Here is a 22,100-nt window from a genome sequence, read left to right on the forward strand (position 1 = left end):
CTGTTTCCCAGAAATTAACAACCCCCCCACCCTGCAAATAAAAGCCCGAGCCTGAGGGAGTTGCGTTCTACCAGCAAAACCACTTGCCACTCAAACAGGAAGCTCTTATCTCCATGGATTCCAGAGACAAGGAACAAGAGAATCAAAGCACCCTTAAGACCTTGGAGACATCAAGAAATAGATTCTGTACATAAACCTATCATCAGATTTGCAATGACCAAAACTAAACAAGATTTCCAAACTCCTCTCTGACAGGGAAGATGTGGGCACTACCCCTGATCACCAGTTCTGAAGGCTGCTACTGGGTCAACTGACTGTTGTTAGGTTAGCAGAATTAGATTTCCTACAGGTGGTCCTACCATACTGTTCAGTAAATATTTTAGAAAAACTCTTCCTTAAAAAAAAAAAAGTATACCTCTTTAGACTCCAATGAGTAAGAATGTTTCACTCCCACACTGAAAGAAAGATTCTGGGCACAAACAGGGGTGCAAACCCAACTTGCAGAAGTTCTAAATCTGGTCATCAGTGGAAAAAGGAAAGGCAGAAGCGAAGTGAGGAACCTGGAGAGAAAGGCAGGTGGCTCCCATCGTTAAGCCCCTTTTCACCATCTGGTACTGCAGGCCACCCTCCGGCCAGCCCACAGGCTGGAAGAGACAAGGAAGAGTGATAGCAACTCTAGAAAGATGCTCAGGGGTTGGAGAAAGATTCAGGGAAGAAAAGGCATAGGCCCTTTCCTTTGAGTTACTACGAGAAGGGTTACAAATGATAAGAAAACTAGAAATTTTAAAAGAAATCACTCCACTGCTATACTTTAAAAATGAACATGGAGTGAGGGGAAGTGAGTCTTACAGTCAAATACTTACACAGTTAAAGCAGAAACGGCAAACTTGCTCAATTTTAGTTTTTGTGACACTCTTGCCTCTTCTAGGGGATCTGTCAGAGTCCCTCCCAGGTAGTTTCCAAGGTTCCCAGGAAGTGTACAGCTTTGCTAGCCAAGAACACACTCCAAGTAATGGCAGTCACTTAGACATTTTTCTAGGGCTGTTTCTATATTCTTGAAAAAATAGTCTGTGCCACATTTGCTTTCAAAATCATGTACCCAAAGATGCTACAAAATTGGGTATCTGGTAGTATTATTATCCAAGAGAAACTCTGGTCTACCCAGAAATAATCTGTTTCTCTTCCTTTTAATTTACCTAATGAAAGAAGAAGAGAAAACATAATCTATTACAAGCACTTTGCAGAAAGGGAAAGACTAGAGAAAAGATAAAATTTCAATTATAACTGACAAAATGGAGGTTTATAAATAAAGTCAAAAACCAGTAATCAACCAAGTATCTACCAACAAACTGAATGAGTGAACAGTGGTATCCATACAATTTATTATCCAAATTACGGTATATCCATACAATGGAGTATTACCCAGCAATAAAAAAAATGAGATGTTGATACATGTAACATGAATTAACTTTGGAATAAATGTAGAATGAAAGAATCCAGACAAAAAGAGTACATACTGCATTATTCCATTTACATAAAACTCTGGAAGACAGAAACTAATCTGTAAAAACAAAAAGTAGATCAGAGGTTGACTAGGGAAAAAAAGAGGGAAGGATTATCTTGAGTGTAATGATTTCAAGGGTATAAACATTTCAAAATGTATCAAAGTGTATACTTTAAATGTATGCACAAAAAAAAGGGATGATTTTCTATCATCCAGTAACAGTAAAGGAAAAGATAATGCTCCATTTTACTTTACACAGGTGGTTGTACATAAAACCTAGATTTCCCTGCTGAACCAGGTGAGAATCTGACGAGGGAACTAAAAGGCCCTTCCATGTCCAGCAGCGGTATTTGTTCCTGGAGATCTCTGTCTGGTTTATTTGCTTTCAAGCACTGTGTCAAGAGACATCAGGGACAAGACGCAGATGGCTATTTACAACATACACCACACCTAACTTGGTGTTGTGCACACAGCAGATTCTCAAAAAAATTTTAAGAGGAAAAAAAATGTAGTGTTGCTGAGGACAAACAGTCATGCTCAGTAAGAATCACCACCACTGTTAACTCAAGAACTGAAGGTGACAAGCACCAAGAATATACCCATTTTACCTATTAGAAGATACACTTTAAAAAAGAAAAAAAAAAGATATGCTTTTGTGCTCTAGGAAAACGAGGTCATGGAAAATAATACATTTAAAGACAGCTTAGTGGGGCCACTGCTTCCTGATGGGAATGCACTGACATCTACATTCACAGAAAGTTTACAGGCAAAAGACTGAAGTCTTATAATATCACACCACTTCTCCCTACAGCCATGCTCTCTCCAGGCATCTCCCACGTGGTCAAGAAGCTCCCAGAATATTATCCAAACAAAATAATTTTTGCATCCCCTTTAAATTAAAAAAAAAAAAAAAAGTTATGTAGTGGGGGGAGCTTGGGTGACTCAGTCAGTTAAGCATCTGACTCTTGATTTTGGCTCAGGTCAAGATCTCACGTTTGTGAGATCAAGCCGCAAGTCAGGCTCTGTGCTGTCACTGCAGAGCCTGCTTGGGATTCTGTCTCCCTCTCTCTCTGCCCCTCCCCTGCTCACGTGACTGTCTCTCAAAATAAATAAATAAGCATTTTTTTTAACGTTAAAAAAAAAAGGTTATAAAGCTTTTTTTTGAAAGTATGTTGGGTGAAAACAAACAAACAAAACAAATTAAACCAGAATTGAGAGTATTTCAAATACCACAAGGAACAGGAGATAGTGACGTGTGCTACAGCAAAACACTAGCCAGTTTTAAGTTCTTAAAAACCATGCACTACGATTACACTTGGTTGGTGCTGCATTTTGTTTTTATTTTCAGAATGTTAGTAACATTTAATGGCAAACAGCTAAAACTATACCAAGTAAAATTCTTTTTTATTTTGTTACTTTCAGGAGAGGAGCTGGGAACTCTAAAAATTTGACAGCGATGTCTAAAAAATTATTTTATTGCCCACAAAGATAGGATTACCTAAAGTCGACCTAAGTGAATTTAAAAATTCTGCACATGTACACAGTTTAAGAACAATTCTCTATTAAAAAAAAAAACAATTCTTATTAAACACTGAAAAGAATGAATAGAGAGAAAATATCTTGTTTTGTTTTCGTATCCCCAAACTCCCATTAAAACAGAAGTTTGTGGAGTTTAACAATACAAGTTATAAAAGGTTCATAGATCACAGCATCATGAGCATGGATCTTGTACATGCACAGAGCATTCCGAATCCTGCTTTCTGGTCCTACTAGGCAGGTATCTCGAACACTCGCCTTTGAAATTAAAAATAGCCATGCTTCTTGCCCTAGATCTAAAATAAGGAAAAACCTCAAGAGTAAATCTACTACACACTGCCCACATTGGTAACTCATGTGTGATAAGCCAGGGTGCATAGTGCATGAAAGGTTCAGAAATTACAATGAATGGTGGTCTGGGTTCATACCACCACAAAATGCAAACTGTGAAGGAACCTCATCACTATTAAATGGCAATCTTCTGTCTCAAACACTACTTCTAGACACCAAATACCACACTGGTGTCTTCAGGATGTTAAACCAGCCTAACAAAGTAAGGCACTTAGGACCAGCAAGTATTAAGTCTAGCAGGCCAGCTGGTGTCACAAAAGTGCACAGACCCAAGATACACACCCATGCATTATTTCAAGGCTAGGGACAGCCCCGTGCAAGTAAAGCAGTGCTATGGAAACTGCCACCACAAAGTAAGCAATTTAATGTAGTTTATTAGCTTTTTGCTTTAATTGAATGATAGAAGACAAGCCTCTAATACGATTGCTGTTTTATCATGGGCTGACCCTATACTTCCCACAATTCCTCCATCCCAGCATAGCTTTGCTCCATGGTCCAACTCACTTCCACCTTCCAAAGTACAAAAACTTAATGCATATATTCAAAAAACTGGCTCAGGAATATTTCAACATAAATATACTTGGGTTTTCAACCAACTGACATACAAATGTTTCAGTTACCCAGCACTCCTGCCAACATCCAAATCCAATGGCTACAGAAGACTAGTCCATGGACTAGATCATTTTGTGCTAATTGCTCTTCAAACCCAAGAGGATGCCTGCTCTACCTGTTAATGTCAAAGCCAAGCCACTGTCAGGTTTGAAAAGGGGCAAAGCCATCTCTGTGTGCCTTAAGGAGACACACAGTACATATTTTGAAATATTTGAGCCTAAATCCCTACATTTCAAGAATGCCTACACAACTCCTTGGTGTCTCAAGATGCAACTGATGGAGGAAAAAGAACAAATTAAAAGCATAGGCAGGGTGCCTGGGTGGGTCAGTCGGTTAAGCATCTACCTCTTGATTTTGGCTCAGGTCATGATCTCAGTTCATGAGATCGAGCCCAAGTCTCTCTTTCCCTAGATTCACTCTCTCCTCTCTCTGCCCTGCTTGTGCTCACTCTCCTTCTCTCTCAAAACAAACGTTTCAAAAATTATAGTCAAATAAGAAATGTAAGTGGAAGCAGAGTTAACTTTTATGCAAAAGAGAAACCACCAAAGACCTGCATGAAGGTAAACAAGCACAGCCAACTGAATTAAGAAAATGAAGACAGGGGCGCCAGGGTGGCTCAGTCAGTTAAGTGTCCAACTTCAGCTCAGGTCACGATCTCACTCACAGTCCATGAGTTCGAGCCTTACGTTGGGCTAGGTGCTGGTAGCTGAGCCTAGAGCCTGCTTCGGATTCTGTGTTTCCCTCTCTCTGCCCCTCCCCCACTCGCACTCTTGTCTCTCTCTCTCTCAAAACTAAAGAAACATTTTTTAAAAAATGAGGGGTGGCTGGGTGGCTCAGTTGGCTAAGCGTCCGACTTCTGCCCAGGTCATGATCTCACGGTTCATGGGTTCGAGCCCCGCATCGGGCTCTGTGCTGACAGCTCCGAGCCTGGAGCCTGTTTTAGATTCTGTGTCTCCCTCTCTCTCTGCCCCTCCCCCATTCATGCTCTGTCTCCCTCTGTCTCAAAAATAAACATTAAAAAAAATTTTTTTTTAACTTAAAAAAAATGAAGGCAAGTTATCAAAAAATAAGGGAACTCGTTAAATGCAGTGAGACATAAAGAGGTACAAAGCAGAAAGTACGTTTAATCCACTAAAAATTGTGGTGTCTCTTCACTGTTTATCTGTAAGCTGGAGAGCACCCAGAAAAACTGAAGTCCTCTCATAACTTTATGTTTACCACTCATGAACCTGCATTAATTACCACGTGCAAAATTAGTAGATTTGAACTGTACTCAGATCTCTTTTCTGCCCATTCATCATCACAGGTAATGGAGCAGAGCTCAATTGGGTAAATGGAGGAGATGGAAATGTTTCAAGGCCAATACAGGTGTGGTAACTGGGCAGCCAAGGAGGGTCCCCAAAGGTACCTGGTTCCAGACCCCCAGCAACACACCAGGCCTTCCCACAGGGAAGTCAACACAGCCCTGAAATTAGGAAATTCAACCGGAAAAGGAAGCCCTGCTTCACAACTTCAGGGAAAACTTTAAAGTACATTTCTCTCATTATTTCTAAAAAAACTTTTTAATTTCCCTCTGGGCCTTTGACAGGCACATTTAAAAACACCCAAAAAACCTCCCAAAAACATCATTTTCATTTGGCTCCCCCTTATCTGAGCCAAAGATCCCATATTTTGGAAGAAAAAACAAAATGTGCCAAATGGACAGTATTAAGTAATATTTAATTCTTGTCTTACTTGTACAGGAAAAAAATGTAAGGATGCTGATCAGAGCTGTTAATTGGCCTGAGATAACAATCCATAATTCCTGCCAAAAGAAAGGACACTTGATGTTTTAATTAGCCTCTGCAGCTTTACTGAAGATAAAAATGCAATCTCCTTTAGTTTGGAAATACTGAACAATAGCTAGTGGATCCCATTCCCACATTTGCCAAAACCCCTAAGAACAGAGGATCCTGGGCTGGGAAGCAAGAAATGAAGGGCTTGTTTCCCTGGGCCACACCCTGGCACAACATGTAACTTTAGAGATTGGCTAGGGCCACCCTGTGCCAGGAGGCCAGCAATTACAATGCAGCCTGCAAATACCCCAACACTATTTCATCCAACTGTAGGGCCAGTCCTCCACAGGGCACCTGGAGAAAGGCTTCAACAACTCCAACTGCAGCTGGATGAGTGCTTGCACTGGCACAGAAAATGCCCATCCATCCCCAACTGTAAATACCACACTGGTATTCCCCTGGATCAGGCCAGAAAACAAAGCAAAGGACTCCAGTCCCAGAGGCCAGCAGGGCCTAGCCACGGCTACAGTCGGTGTTGTGGCCCCCACGCTGACGTCCGCAGCTGCCTCTCCTTCACTTAGACATGTTTTGCATTGGGCTGGGAAGTGCTGCCAAAATTCTGTCAGGGCTGCAGGCTGGAGAGGCTGGGGAGTGGCCACTGCACAGACCCAGCCCTTCTTGCAAATCAGGGCTTTCCAAGTGCCCAGACCCAGCTGAGGACCAGCTCGGTTCTGCAGACCCAAATGCAAGGGCAGAAAGCACCCCATTCAGACTACCATGGGCTTACAAAGAAGGATGGGATCCAACACAAATAACCAGGCTGGTGCCAGAGGCCCATGCTATGAGACAGTTGCCCTCAGAGAGGTGGAAAGGGTGTTCCATGGAGTGGACAAGTACATATTTTATAAGCTTTAGCATTGCAAGGGTTCTAATTGAGCTGTTTTTTTACTATTATCATCATCCACCATAATTACCAAATCATTAAGCATGGATGGACAGCACGGCCATAAAGCATCAACATATGCTTTATACTAAACTACCTATGACAAAAAGGATGGCCCACCTAACTTCTACTAAGAGGTATCATTCTTGTTCTCCACCACCACCACTGGATTTCCATGTCTAGCCTAGAATAGACAGAACCCAGCTTCGTGGCCTATCTAGGGTAACCCTCCAGTACCCTATAAATATAAATGCTCCGCCTCCACCTTCTTCAGGGAAACTAGCACAGATAAGAAGTATATTAAGAGGAAGAAGAAACTGGCTGTCATACCATTAAGGTGACTTTTGATGGACACATTCTGGTGAACTTTGGGCACTCTATTCTCCCTTTCTAACAAGAGTTCTGGGTGGAAATTCGTATTTAGATGAAATATTTGGTCTTCTAAGGTGGTTTCAGGCTTAACTGTTTCCCCCCAAAATTATTATTTTGAAGCCTAATTCCTAATACCTCAGAATGTGACTACATATGGATAAAAGCTTTAAAGGGGCGATTAAGTTAAAATGAAGTCATTAGAGTTGACCCTAATCCTATCTCACTGATGTCCTTAAGAGGACATTCAGACACAGAGACACCAGGGATGCACATATGCTCAGAAGACCACGTGAGGACACAGTAAGAAGGCAAGCCAAGGAGAGAGGCCTCAGAAGACAGCAAACCTGACACCTTGATCTTAGACTTCTGGAACTGTGAGAGAAAATAAGTATCTGCTGCTTAAGCCACCCAGTCTGTGGTTGGTTATGGCAGCCCAAAAGGTCTAATACAAGGGCCTCTGGGGGCTATTAGGAGCAACTCTGAGGTGGACTAGAATGGGTCATGGTCCAGAACTGCACTGTCCAATATGGTAGTCACTAGCCACATGTGATTGCTTTTAATTTACATTTTAATTAATTAAAGTTAAAAAAAAGTCTTAAAACCTAGTTCCTCAATTACACTAGATTAGAACACTTACATCCTCTTGGGCAACTCTAGACCAGAAAGGGGAAAGCTCTAAGTCTGAGAGAACATTCAAGGAGAATCTTTTCTTTTTTAAGGTTTTATTTTTAAATAATCTCTATACCCAATGTGGGGCTCCAACTCTGCAACCCTGAGATCAAGAGTTACACCCTCTTCTGACTGAGCCAGCCAGGTGCCTCCAGGAGAATCTTTTCTAACCCAGTTAGAATTTCCTTAGGGAGGAAATGAAGCAGCAACAAAAGCAAACAGAGTGAGCATAAACCTGTTGCTCAATGCCAAAAAAAATATTAAATAGGACTATAAGCCTCATACTGGGCATTATTAGTATGTGAGAGAAAGTATTTCATGAAACCTTCTTCTGATTAATTCTGAGCCTAAAAACCAAGACTTTTTTAAAAATTGCTGTAAGACAAAACTGTGTATTCAAGCAAGCATTTGAGCACTTATGACTCTTGAGAATACTCTGATAGGCACCACAGGGGGCAGAAAAGAAATATCTCTGTATGGTTTTGCCTCAAGGAGTAAAAAGCCTAAGTAAATATTAGAGAAAGCAGGTAGTGAGGGCTGTGCAATGACAAGTGCTAAGAAGTTCACAAGGCACTCGCAAGGGCTCTGCCAAGTGGTTTTAACTGCAGGCACCTGGGCACAGACCCTCAACACCTTTCGTGAAGTAAAAGCAAAACCCTTCTCTGTGGAGCCCCCAATCCTCTTTCTCCTTCCCTCACCCAGTTTTAACTCTTGCCCTACGCCAAACTCAGCAGCTCCCACTGTCTGTCTCCAAAGTCCCAATCCCTTAGCTCAAGCCCAGCCCTTCACCATGTAGTCCACAGCTTACCATCCAGTGTACCCCAAAAACGTGACACCAAATATCCTATAGGCACCAAATCTACTTCCCACTGTCCCATGCCGGTACCCAAAACTCCCAAACAGAATGCTAAGTTTGAGTTCTTCTGTTTTTCAAGCTTCTGGTCCTGCCCCCTATGCTTCCCATGGCTTAGCAGACAAGCAACACTTTCTAATTTGCAGCTTTTACACTGCTGCAAACTTGGAAGACCAGAAAACTAAAACTAATCCTGTTTGCCTAAAAACTATTTCATCCTTCAGGACCTGCCCAACTTTCAACTCCTCTGTGCTTCCCTGGCCCTCCTGTCCTCTGAATTCGTGCTGACATCTATATATTTCTAGTGAGTGTCAAAAAGACATCTCTAACACTTCCCTAATGACTCTGTCAGAGCTGGATTTTATATATATCTAAGACAGTGTTCCTTGAAAGCAGGCCCAATACCTTTCCCATTATGTAGCAGGGCAAGCACATTTTCTGAGTTTAATCTATAGTGTAAAACATAAGCTGACGCGCTGGAGCTCAGGCACTGTGCTAGGTACAAAATTTCCTTGTTATCTGAGGGAAGCTCTTCAAGTAGTCTGTTAGCTTCTCAATACATAGAAGCTGTGTGACATTTATTTTGACTGCCTGGAAACCAACTAACTTCTGGTTCTCAGCTGCACTGTGAAAATATGGGGATGCCAGAGAGCAGAGATGCAGAGAGTAGTAGTATTAAATATGGTCAACGCTAAAAATCAAGTGAAGAGCACAGCATGGACTCTTGACTTCCCTTACTTAATATTTTTACAACACACTAAACAGTCTTCAATCTCTCTTAGGAGTTGGACTAGTTGATAATTACCTGGCTTCGATTAAGTTCCCTCTTCATAAATAGCAACTCTAAGTGCCATAAATGATGTTTAGGAAAAACAGACACACCAGTGACTCTTGGAACTGGATTATTCGTCCTTGGATAACAAACCGGAAGGCTGAGGAATGCCTGCCTGCAGTCAACCTCACCAGAAAGATTTGGTTACAGACCTGCAGTATCACACTCAGATGTGAGTCTCCAGGCTTTGGCTTTCTCTGACCTGCCTGATATGCAAAGGGCCTCAACTATTTAAAGCATTACATTAAAAAGTCATGTTTTTACACTGACCCAAACGTTGGTAGGCTCCAAGAACAACAAAGCAGGACTTACTGCCATTGTCGTCAGAATCCTCACTGCTGCTGGGAAGGCGACCTCGTTTCATGATCTCCCCGGGAAACAGCAGGCAGCCTGCAAAGCAATGAGACAGCACTTAACCCAAGATGATAATACACAATCATCAAGTTGTGCTTCAGATAGCAGCCCAGGATTTACAGCATACAAAAGCAAACAATCGGCTTTAAGGAGCATTTGCATTGTAAACAGTAAAAAGACCAAGGATACATAATTGGGCACAATCATTAACAGGACAGGTTCAAAACCAAGGGGGAAGGGGTGGAGAAGTCAAGTATCAATAGGTCTCCCAAAGGTGCCAGGTTTCTCTCTAGTTCCAGTTGACATTATCACTACCAACTACTCCAGGAGTCTTTTTAGCTGACTGGCGGCAAGCACTGCAGAAAAAAAAAAAAAAAACCGCGGCAATGAGCACAGTGATTCCTCACTACAGACAGATTCATACTTTACGTGTGTATATGGGGGATGGGGATGAGGCTGTGCCTGAATGTGTGAATATTTACACTGCACTGGGCAGGATTATGCTTCTCAGGCAAATTTTGCTAAAATAATCCTAAAAGCCAAATAATCTGGAATTCTAGGAACAAAACAAACGGGGGATTGGGAAAGCAAATACCTCCTCCAGCCATCTCCAACCCCTCAGCATTCACTGCTGGAACAGAAAGGGACCAGACATATAATTTCTGATCCAGCTCCCTCCCCTTTACTCATGAGAAAACTGAAGCCAAAAAGTTTAAGCAGCAACTTGCCCAAGGTCACACTGTAAGCAGGAGCTTCGAATTCCAAAACCAGTTTCACTGCACTTGACCCACCTCCTTATAGCCTGGTCCAACCAACGTAACTTAGCCAGACACCTGGCCAGCCTTGCTGACTCCTTCCAGATGATAAAAGGCCTCCAGCACCACCAGGTAAGAGAATGCACTCAGGAAAGAGAGCAGTGGACCAAGATTAAGAGCCAGTCAATGAACTTTATAAGTCATACGGTCATAATCACACAGGCAGATCTCTAAAGAAATCCAAAAAGCTTTTCCAAACTGAAATTACTAATCACCTTGACATTTTTAGGACGCTGATCTTACTGCAGAGCAATGATTCTCAATGAAGGAGGAAGGCTTTTCAAGTCAGAAGTAGCCACCTAGCCCCGCAGAAAAGTACGTCCCAAGTTCCCCTTCACTGGGAATCACAGCATTACAATGTGGTGTGTTTCCCAGAGTGCGGCACACAGGCATGGTGTGGAGCAAAATGTGGAGAACCACCATGTTAGAACAAGACAGAAATTAGAAACCCAAAGCTCCACTCTAAATGGACCTATAAGAGACCAAAAAAAGCGAAAAACACATCATACTGTTCCCAACTACCAACAAACACACCTATATAATTGACTCAAATATTCAGGCCCCTAATCTAGAATTCCAGCATTTCACATTTTCTTTCTGAGACACTTGCCAGTTAAGGTTTGTGAGTTTTTGTTTACCAACTGACTCTTCAATAGAAGAATTTACCAAGTGGAAGCCCAGGAGTCACGATCTGGGCCATGGGCTACGTTATGGGCTAGGGTTTCATACTGTGGGGCTGGGTCACAGTCCTAAAACCCACCCACCCCTTTTCTGCAGAGCCCCCTTCACCCATAACTAAACACCCAGCAATCTAGAACTTGGCCTGGGGCAAACCCATTCTAGTCAGAAGCTTTCAGAGCAAACACCTGTAGCCCACCTTCCCCCCCACTTGGAATGACTGTCTTCCCTGCCCTGTCACCATGTGCCAAAAACTGACAGCTAAACTCTCCTCCAACCTTTCAGAGAAGGGAGCCCTCCTCCTGTCCAACAGGAGGCGCAAAGAGAAAAGGGAAAAGCAAAAGACCACACATTCCTAACTAGCTTCTCAGGCCTAGGTTACCAAAGAGCTAGACAGACAGACAGACAAAGGAAGGAAGGAAGGGAGGGAGGGAGGGAGGGAGGGAGGGAGGGAGGAAGGAAGGAAGGCAGGCAGGCAGGCAGGCTACCTAAAGAGGAATTCCTTAAATTTACGGTGTGACGTGGCACAAGAAGGGTGCAGCTCCCACCTCCTGAGCAGGTGTGTAAGAACTGAGAAGAGGCAGAGAAAGCCCAGGAAACACTCCCCAGGTAGAAACAAGGAAACCAATGCTGATCATATCTCCACTGATTCAGACAACTTAAATTTATCTAAGGAAAAGAGCTTGAAGAGCTTAGAATCAGAATATTTTTGAATCAAAAAGCCTTCCCCTCCTAGCCTTCAAACACAACTCGCAGAGAAAGCAGTCACTAAATAAAAAAAGCAAGCACTGGCCAAAATAGAATGATGCTCCTAAACACACTCTCAAGCAAAATTATGCAAGTAAAAGAAGAATAAAAATAGTCTTTTTCTAATGAATTCCATTTTCATCCACCCCAAAAGATCTTAACAAATGAAGGTTGAGAATGAGATACTGTACTTCTCCAAGGAACCTGGCACAATAAAGGGGGGTGGTGCATGGCAGAATTTCTTCCTCTGTGGCTCTAATGTACTTAAACCTTGACATCAGGCTAATTTATCTCACCTGGGGTTACCTGCTATATCAAGAAATCAAAGTACACATTACTATCTTTAAGACACACAATACAGGGGTTGTATGCTTCAAACATCTGTCCAATAAAAGCCAGTGCAAGAAAGTAGAGAGCCCTCACATCGTTGCCATTGCTGACTCAGGGCATGGCTGATTATCTAAACAGTGGAAGGATACGCAATAACTAATTAAAACTCGGTACACTCCAAAGAAAGCAACAAGAAGGTATTATAGCATATAATGCATGCCACATATATGAATACCTAACATAGAAGGAGGTGCTGCAGGAAAATGACCATTTCTAACCTCATGGAACTTCTGGTCTAGTTGAGGAGCTAGACAAATTCAGTAATGGTGCCTGACAGTGGTAAACACAACGCCCTGTAGGAACAGAGGTTGATGGAGTCAGGGAAAAATTCTGAGCAGAGTCCTGAAGAACAAACAAAGGGGAGATAGCCAAAAATGCAAGCACAACATTTTGGTGGTTGTGCTTTGGTTGAAAAGCATTCAAGTATCCAACGACATACATATAACCTACCATATTACTCTGCACCACATCTTCCCTTTCAGAATCTTACTATTTGCTCATTTCTTTACTAACATACATCCCTTTTTTACCTTATATCCAATTGCCAAAGCTTACTGATTCATAATGTAGGACTCTTACAAGTTCCCTTAAGTTTGCCCCACAGATTTGTCTTCAAACACCTGGATACCTTTAAACACCTCCCTTCCTTTCTCCATGCCCACAATCTCTTACCCCTTCCCATTATCACAATAGTTTAATCCTGTGAAGTGACCGCATCAAGTCATTCCCTATGCAAATCTCTGTGTTGCACACTTGCAAATGGGTCCAGCCAGAAACTCCTCTGGTGTCTCAAAACTCTACCTAAGCATCTCTCCTAACAACTCCCCCATGGCTAGGCTTGTCTCTGCTGGTCCAGGCCTCTTTTGGTTCTCAGCCTCTGCTAATGCTGGCCTCTTTGCCCTTTCCTCCCTACCTACCCCAATCCCACCTTTCTCAGGGAGTCAGCTCAAAGCCACCAAGCATGGTCCCCCATTCCAATTAAAAGCACCTGCATTCTCTACCACTCATTTCATCTTTCAGAACTTTTTCACCCGACTTTTTAATGTGCTTTCTTTAACAATCAACTCTTGCTTTGCATCATCACTTAAATGTTCCATGTATGTGTCTCTCTAAAAATTTACAATAGGGGCAACTGGGTGGCTCAGTCGGTTGAGCATCTGACTTCAGCTCAGGTCATGATCTCACGGCTTGTGGTTCGAGCCCCGCGTCAGGCTCTGTGCTGACAGCTCAGAGCCTGGAGCCTGCTTTGGATTCTGTGTCTCCCTCTCTCTCTGTCCCTCCCCTGCTCGTGCACTCCATCTCTCTCTCAAAAATAAACATTAAAAAAAATTAAAAAATAAAATAAAAATTTACAATAAATTGGTCAGAACAGAAATCTTTAGTTAAATATGAAATAAAGACATCACAGAGAGGGTACCAAGCCAAACAAACACAGCCTCACAGCGCAGCTACAAGAAGACACACCAGGAACTCTGGTCCAGTCCTCACCCAGACATTCTGCCCAGTTTCATCAAAATGACTCAAAGTGATTACTCAAAATGATGCCACTTACACTCAAAGTGTCCATTTGCCATGAGAAGCATAACACCTAAGCAGACTTATTATTAGTACTTATTATTAGGCATTTGGGATTTTGTCCAAAAAGAGGAAGCCTACCTAGGAAGCCTGATTATAATAAGAACATGGCCTGGAAAGGCCAACTAAGAGGAGCCCGTTGGCCAAAGACCCTGGCTAGATCAGTCAAGTGACAATCCTTTGGCACCTCCATCTCCACTGCACGGTGGGATGTGCCAAGACAACCAGGCACAAGTGGTGGCTGCTCAGGGCACCACCTCCTCAGGAAACACGGGCACTATTTATACTACAATCCCTACTGAGATTACAAGTAAATCACTTTCCTTCGATCTCGTGTGTCACACAGATTAAAACCAGTAGACTAGTATGTTAATTCGATTAAATCTGTATTGAGTTGGATACCCAAGATATGGTGAACAAGATATGAAATGGCCCATGGGAAGACACAGCAAGCAAATAACTGGACAAGTAGCTTCAGTGTGGTAACTGCAGCAAAGGTTACAGGACTACCATTCACAGGACTATGGTGGGGCATGGGATACATAAACGAGATAACAAGGTGCCTCAAAACCTTAAAATTTAAGTTTCCTTAGATTGAAACTGCGGGGGGAAAAAACATCAGCATGCACGAAGTTAGAGCAGCCATCAGCTGAAGGAACCCATCCCCAAGGTGGCTCAGGAATTTGAAAAAAGAGTGAACAAGTTCAGTGACCTGGGTGTGGTCCCAGGGAGGCATGACTGGTATGTGATTCTAAGGAAGAAAAAATGAGAAATGACTTCAGGGATAAGGAGTGAAGGGTTTGACAAAAGAATATGATTAAGAATTTGACGATTGTTTATTCAGTGCTATTCCTGGGAAACAGGGGCGATTTGAGGAAAATAAACTGTCCAGTTACTTGAATTACTCTCTCTGGCAGAACATGGACCATTTATTTATCAGGCCATAAACTCTACAGTTACAATAAGGATTACACCCCAGTGATTTTAATTATCTTATGGCTCATATGCAGAAAGTCAGGTTTCTTCCTCAAAATGTCTATTTTATCCATTATGTTTCATTCTTGTTTATTTCACTCTAAAGTTATAGAAGGTACTCAAATACCTCTAACTACTCTATGTTACCATCTAATGCAATCCTATGTATTAAAATAACCTGTTGGATGAATGATTGAGTTATACATAAACTGAATCCAGTGCTCACTGGGCTTTATAGAATGAGATGCTTTCACTTTAGTATCTAATTGACCCTTAACTGGAGTTACTTCTGTCACATTATTTTTAAATTTACTGGTGTCCTTCCATTTCTTGTCAAAGTTAATCTAATACCTAAATGTACGATATTTTAAAATGTATTTAGAAAATGTGTAATATAAAAATGTATATAAAAAATATTTTCAGACACCAAGTCATCTTTACATAAAAAGTATTTTATAATGAATCGCTTCTCGGCCTTTTGGCTAAGATCAGGTGTTTATAATGAGCTACTTCCTTACCGTTCTGTTTGCTAAGTTCATATAATTTGAATTATTATTTTTAAATATTATGCAACTGACAGTTTGATTCCTAAGTTACTGATCATTGAATAACCCTCCCATAAAAAAGACTTATATTTTCTTAATAGGTCACCGTCTTATCTTCTATGGAGTACACAGTACCCAATGTAACAAAGTATCCAAATATAATAATGACCTACACTTCACAGTAATTTTCTGTTCCTCAAATGAATGTGAAAGAAATCCAGCTAGTTTCTTACCTGTTTTTAAAGACAACATTAATTGCTCAGAAGTTTTTCAAATTGGCAACACTATTTAGTTCATATACTCACTAACAGTCTAAAAATACTAGAGTGACTATAACTCAAACCCAGCTTTCTTACTTTAAGCAGAGTTTTATCTGGTCAAAAAAAAGTCATATATTTGATTTAACTGACAAACTGCTTAGATCTTAAGTGTTAAAGTTTTAACCTTGTCTAAATATTTCAAACCCCCAAAAGCAACTTTTAAAAATGTCTTTCATGTCATACATCAAAATCTGTTTAAAAAATGCTGCCCAAGCTACCATAGAGCCTTTGCAAAGATGTCACACTTGAAAATATTCAGTGGAAACTTGTTTATTTTAGCAATAAATAACCACCTCTCCCAAAAAAAGATTGTAACTGACCAGATAATCATGACTACAATATTCATTCCTACAAACATCACTAATGAAGCCCAAGTGCTATATAACACATTAGTTCACTGTAAATTCTTCATAAATGATTTGTAAACTCGGTCTTTTAAAGTCAATAGAAACATTGTTTAAGATTTTAAAGAATTTATATATTTGAGTGGTTCTAAATGAATCACAAGCAGCTCCCATTTGCCAATTTATAAATAATCCAATCCCTGCTTATGAGAGCCGTAAAAACAATCAGACCCCTCCCAGGTCTCTGTAATCACTGACTCAATTAGAGTCAGCAACTGAAGAGCAGCTATGACAAAACACTGCAATCATTTGTATTTAGAATTTTTTTTTAACTTCTCTTGACATGGGAATGAATGAATTCACACCAGAACTTAATAAAGGCAGTCAGTCACCATGGCCTCCCATCTCGAGCTTCTATCCCTATTTCCATCTACTAAGAATTCTTTTTTGTTAGATCTACATGTTCAGATATGGAAAGATGCCAGAGACACATTAAGAAACACAAGCAAACTGCAAGGGGGGGGGGGGACCTGAAATATAGGCCCATTTACATACAAAAGGGACAAAAGAGAGTATATATACACATCAATTGCTTGCTTATTCATTTCTGGAAGAACATAAAGGATACTAATAATGGTGTTTACTTCTGAGAAATGTGACCAAAGTGTTCCAGATAGAATAGGTTGAGAACTTTTACTTCTCTTTATGACCTTTTATATGACTTTTAATTGCTTAGCCATGATCCTGTCCTATGTTTATAATAGTAAAGATTTAAATTCCAAAACCATTCTTCCCTGGGAAGACCCTGGGAGCACAACTTTTGAGTCCCATGCAAAGCACCAGCCTAAAATAAGCAGCCAGCAATAAACTATGTATCCCCCACCTCCTTCCTGATAAGATGGGGTACCAAATGCTTTTGTCTGGCTTCTAAAGAATGTTTGATGGAATAGTACAGAAGGAAAAAAGTAGAAAAGGTAATAGGATAATACCATAAAATGCTAGTATCACACACTATTTACTTCAAAAGCAAAAGTTTTAAAACACATAATAGCCATTACCAGTAGAAGCTCACTAAAAATAAGAATAGAAAAACCCTAACCTAGACAGGAAAACTAGAGTTTAAACTACCTTTAAAGAATAAACATTCAACTTCCTATCCATTTCAAGAGTAGTACTATTTTGGAAAAAAATAAAAATAAAAAAGCTACATTCCAGAGATGGCGACCAAATAGGCCATTTCCTCCACCCATGGCAGGCATGGTTAATAAATTGAGTCATTCTTTTCCACAAGCCCAGACATGACTTCAGAATCCTCCTTAACACAGTGCTACCACTCAGTCAGAATTCATATGAGATAAAGCCCCTATTTGCCCCATATTCTTACTCCTCTTTACATACTGTTTTTGACAATTACCAGGGAAAACTGAAGTTTTTTTTCTAAAGCACTCACTGAAATCAGAAATTTGTGATCCAGTCTGCCCTAGGGTCTCTGAACCAAATCCTAATGTACATAACATATAAAAATACCCACGCAAATTAGGTCAAAGTCTAAAAGCCCACTGAAGAATAACACTTAAAAAAACCGAAGTGTTAACAGCAGATAGTTTCTGCATGAACCAAGGTAAGAGTAAGGAGGGAAAGGAGTCTGTCTACAAGCCTTTCCTTGGAAGAGTAAGTCAATAAATGCAAAGTCTCTACAGGGTAATTTTAAAAGATTTTTAAACGCTCAAACCAGATGTTCCTATACAGGATATACAAAGCAGCTTCTGCAGAAACCAGACTCAACCAGCTAATGACAATTACACTGTGCACAGATTGAAATGCAGCTGTTTTGAGGAACTTTGTTCCTTGATTATAGCCGGTTGTTAGAAACTACCAGTTACCACTAACAATGTTAAGTCACCAAAAATTTTTAAAGTACTGTTAAAAAGACAAAAAAAATGACTCCCAATGTTGCATATTAGAAGACCTAGATAGCACACTTTACTAAAAACACCTTTACACATCTCAGTTACATATGAAGACAAACATTTCACCATAATTGCACAAGTCTTGTTATTATGGTCATTGAAACATACAGATGATTTCAAAACCTAGGAGCAAGGTCTCCAGAAGTATTCTGAGTTCAAGGCTAAAAGGAGTCTCACCCCATGGATTGGGTCTATAGGAAATCTTCCCAAAAGAAACCCATAAATAATCGCAGCGCTACAAAACATTTCAGAGATAATTTAATCCACTTTTCCTAATTTTAAAGAGACGTACATAGAGTTCTGGAGAGGTTGACCAGCATGAGCAAAGATACACACACACACAGGTCTAGAGCAAAGCCAGTCTTCCAAACAAAAGACCAGTTCCCAAAGTGAGCAGGCATTCCAAAGCCAGCCACCTCCTCCCAGGTGAGTAGACCACAAGCTTCCCCCACTCCTGGATGTACTGTGATTTTGAAAGACGTTACCTAAAGGATTAAAGCCATTTACTATATATTATCAGACAACTAAAATATTATCAGACAACTAAAATATAATCCATGAAAAACAATCTGTTAAGTAAGAAACTAAAACGTGGTTTCCTGGCAAGCTGATAGGAAGACGGCTGTAAGTCCCACTCGACCTGGTAGAGCAGAGTGTGCTAGTTTTCTGAACACTAATCAGAGGGGTGTGAGTCCTCCGAACAGCAGATATTGGCTTCTGAGTGGTCGAACACACACACCCTACTTGGAGAGAAGTTATCTCCCTCTGTAGGGAACTCCAGTTTATAATGCATGTTCCCTTACACAGGACTTCTTGGCCTGGCCCCCTTGAGGGTGTGACTCCCTAAGTGTGCTTTCCCAGGTACACAAGGGCCCAGGTTATAAATTCTATCCTCAAAGGGGATCTAAGAACCAAAAAGTTAAGAGCCACAGCCCTCAGACTAGCAAACTCCCTCCACATTTATCAAACAAACTTTTAATTTCAACTTATTTTCAGGTTCCTACCAGAAAGGTAACTTAGCCCCAGCAGGAGTAATCTTGGTGACTAGGTAATGCTGAGTCTCACTGTAAAAATCAAAGTTTCACAGCTTGTTTTTGTCCACCCCCTGAACTAAAAATGGTTTTTACATATTTAAATTGGGGGTGGGGGAGATCAAAAGGACATCTCATGACACATAAAAATTATACAGAATTCAAAATTTCAGTGTCCACAAATAAAGTTTGATTGTTTTCACACTTCAAAAAGCAGAGTTAAACAGTTTTAACAGAGACCATAAGACCCACAAAGCCTAAAATATTTACTATCTTATGTGGCCCTTTCCAAAAAGTTTACTGATCTCTGCCACAAATCAACATACTGGCAGTATGTTTATAAACCAGCATTATGTAGGATCAGTGAAATGTAAATCATGACCAGGTCCTGGGCAAACACGTGCCTTAAAGCTTACAAAGTTAAGGATCAGGCACACTCGTTCCTTTAGAAGTTTTTAACTAGAGCAGGTAAGACTGAAAAGAGGAAAAGCAGTGCAGGATGCTCTAAGCCACTTAAATATAAGCCATGTCTAGAAACCTGTGAATTTTCTCAAACCCTTGAGACTCCTACTTGGAGCCAGTGTATACTAAATTATAAAAACTTCTAACAAGCTTCTTACCTGACTTTCAAGCCAGTAACACAATAAGCAAAAAAAAAAAACCTGTTTTAGACAGGCTTTTTTTTTTTTTTTAACATTTATTCATTTTTGAGAGACTGAGGCACAGCACAAGCAAAGGAGGGACCGAGAGAGACAGCGACACAGAATCCAAAGCAGGTCCAGGCTCTGAGCTGTCAGCACAGAGCCCAATGCGGGGCTCAAACCCACGAACCACGAGATCACGACCTGAGCCAAAGTCAGACACATAACCAACTGAGCCACTCAGTGGTGTAAAAGGATCACAGAAAAATCATAAAAAGAACTCACCAAAACTTAAACACTACACTGGTATCCAAGAATACATTTAAATTAAAGTATTCCCCCAAATCCCTGAAATGGCATGCAAATTTCAGCGCATCTTGATTTTTCTGGGAGAGGTTCCACAGGTCTCAGATCTTAAGTTTATCCTTCACTTAAAAAAGTTACAAGCCACCAGTAGTCAGCCTACACATCTTAAGTGCATCATTAGATTTCAATGCTGAAATAACTGAGGCTTGTAAAGATGGTCATGAGTAATCAAAAAAAAAAAAATCTCAGAATCATGTTTAGTATTTTTTGTGTTAAACAAAAGCAAACCATGCAACTTGGCTCCAACTCCAGCAACTTGTTAACCTTACCAATTCTTGTTCCTTACCCTAGAGTAAGGAGTAAAGAAAAAAAAAATACTCGTTTTATTCTTTTTTTGGACTCTTACCACTGAAATCTTCACTTAAATGCTAAGAAACTTGGAAGCTGTCATGAGAGTTAATAAAATCTTCTATGCAGACCTTAAATTATCAATACTATATATACATAAATTACTGCCAATTGTGAGCCCTTTTAAAACAAGAGAGTGGGGCGCCTGGGTGGCTCAGTCGGTTGAGCGTCCAACTTCAGCTCAGGTCATGATCTCCCAGTCTATGAGTTCGAGCCCCATGTCGGGCTCTGTGCTGACAGCTCAGAGCCTGGAGCCTGCTTCAGATTCTGTGTCTCCCTCTCTCTCTGCCCCTCCCCTGCTCATGCTCTGTCTCTCTCTGTCAAAAATAAATAAACATTTAAAAATAATAAAAAATAAAACAAGAGAAAATTGTGGTTTAATTCCTTCAACAAACAAGCCCAAAAAAACCCAAGGTTTTAAAAATGAACTTACTTCAACAATCCTCTGTCAATTAATTATGTTTTGACTCTACCTGGAGAATCAAAAGCAAAAAGTAAATACTGGACTGGTTTTAGAGTAATCAAAAGCTAAATCCTGAACATCTGTTAAGTGCACATAATATACCATTGGTCTGGAGTTAGTAAAGGATTCTGAACGGAAATTCCCCAGCAACTAAGCTTTTCATTCCAGGTCTAGCAATATTTTTGTTGCTTTCAGGTGAAAAGACATCCTTAATAAGCATTCAAGGCTTAGGGCAGATAAGGCCACAATAACATGGCCAGAGTCAGGAGCAATATCCTCTCAGGCTAGATTTTCTCTGTGGACTCTGGATACTTGACCCTAAGCTAAACCTGCAGACAAGATACCACTTCCACTCAAAGGTAAAAAGGCCCTCTCTAAGGCCACCCTGGCATATTTTAGGAATGCAGGGTAACCTTACTCCATCTGAGTCCACAACTGCAAAAACATCAAAACATACACCCCTCACAATCATAAACCAATACTTTTATACAAGTACACCAGGTAAATGGCAATAAACTCTCAAGTCTCAACTTTCTGAAATATCATATACAATAAATAGTAAACATATTGTCTAAATTTTAAATACATGAGCTGCGACATCTTGAAAATGGAGAAAACAGACTGAACACTAAAACTTTCAAGGAAGTAACTTACTGTCTCAGGAATTAAAACACTTCCCCAATTAAGGTTCCTACCAGGCTTCTGATACTATCTGATAAACTAATAACTCCAAGCAAAGCCACTTTCAATGTAAAAACTTTAAAAAGCAGCACCTGGGTGGCTCAGTTAACTTCCCAACTTCTGATTTCAGCTCAAGTCATGACCTTTTATAGTCATTGAGATCGAGCACCAGAGTCAGCTCCGCGCTGAGCACAGAGCCTGCTTGGAATTCTCTACCTCTCTCTCTCTGCCCCTCCCCCTCTTGGGCACAGACACATTCTCAAGATAAACATTAAGAAAATTTTTGTAATTAATTAAAAAAAAATTAAAAGCGGGGCGCCTGGGTGGCGCAGTCGGTTAAGCGTCCGACTTCAGCCAGGTCACGATCTCGCGAGTTCGAGCCCCGCGTCGGGCTCTGGGCTGATGGCTCA

General features: G+C 40.8%; 1 protein-coding gene across 5 annotated transcripts in view; it reads right to left on the reverse strand.

Moving 5' to 3' along the window:
* Positions 1-22,100, reverse strand: part of JADE1 (jade family PHD finger 1) — a 59,620-nt gene that overhangs the window by 32,054 nt on the left and 5,466 nt on the right. For all 5 annotated transcript variants that reach the window (XM_030313070.1, XM_032592899.1, XM_030313065.2 and 2 more), the window contains exon 2: positions 9,760-9,837. In XM_030313070.1, the coding sequence (XP_030168930.1) occupies positions 9,760-9,811 (52 nt within the window). In that variant the 5' untranslated portion in view covers positions 9,812-9,837. The remainder of the gene's footprint in view (positions 1-9,759; positions 9,838-22,100) is intronic.

Source organism: Lynx canadensis, chromosome B1, assembly GCF_007474595.2.
Source record: "Lynx canadensis isolate LIC74 chromosome B1, mLynCan4.pri.v2, whole genome shotgun sequence".
NCBI lineage: Eukaryota > Metazoa > Chordata > Mammalia > Carnivora > Felidae > Lynx > Lynx canadensis.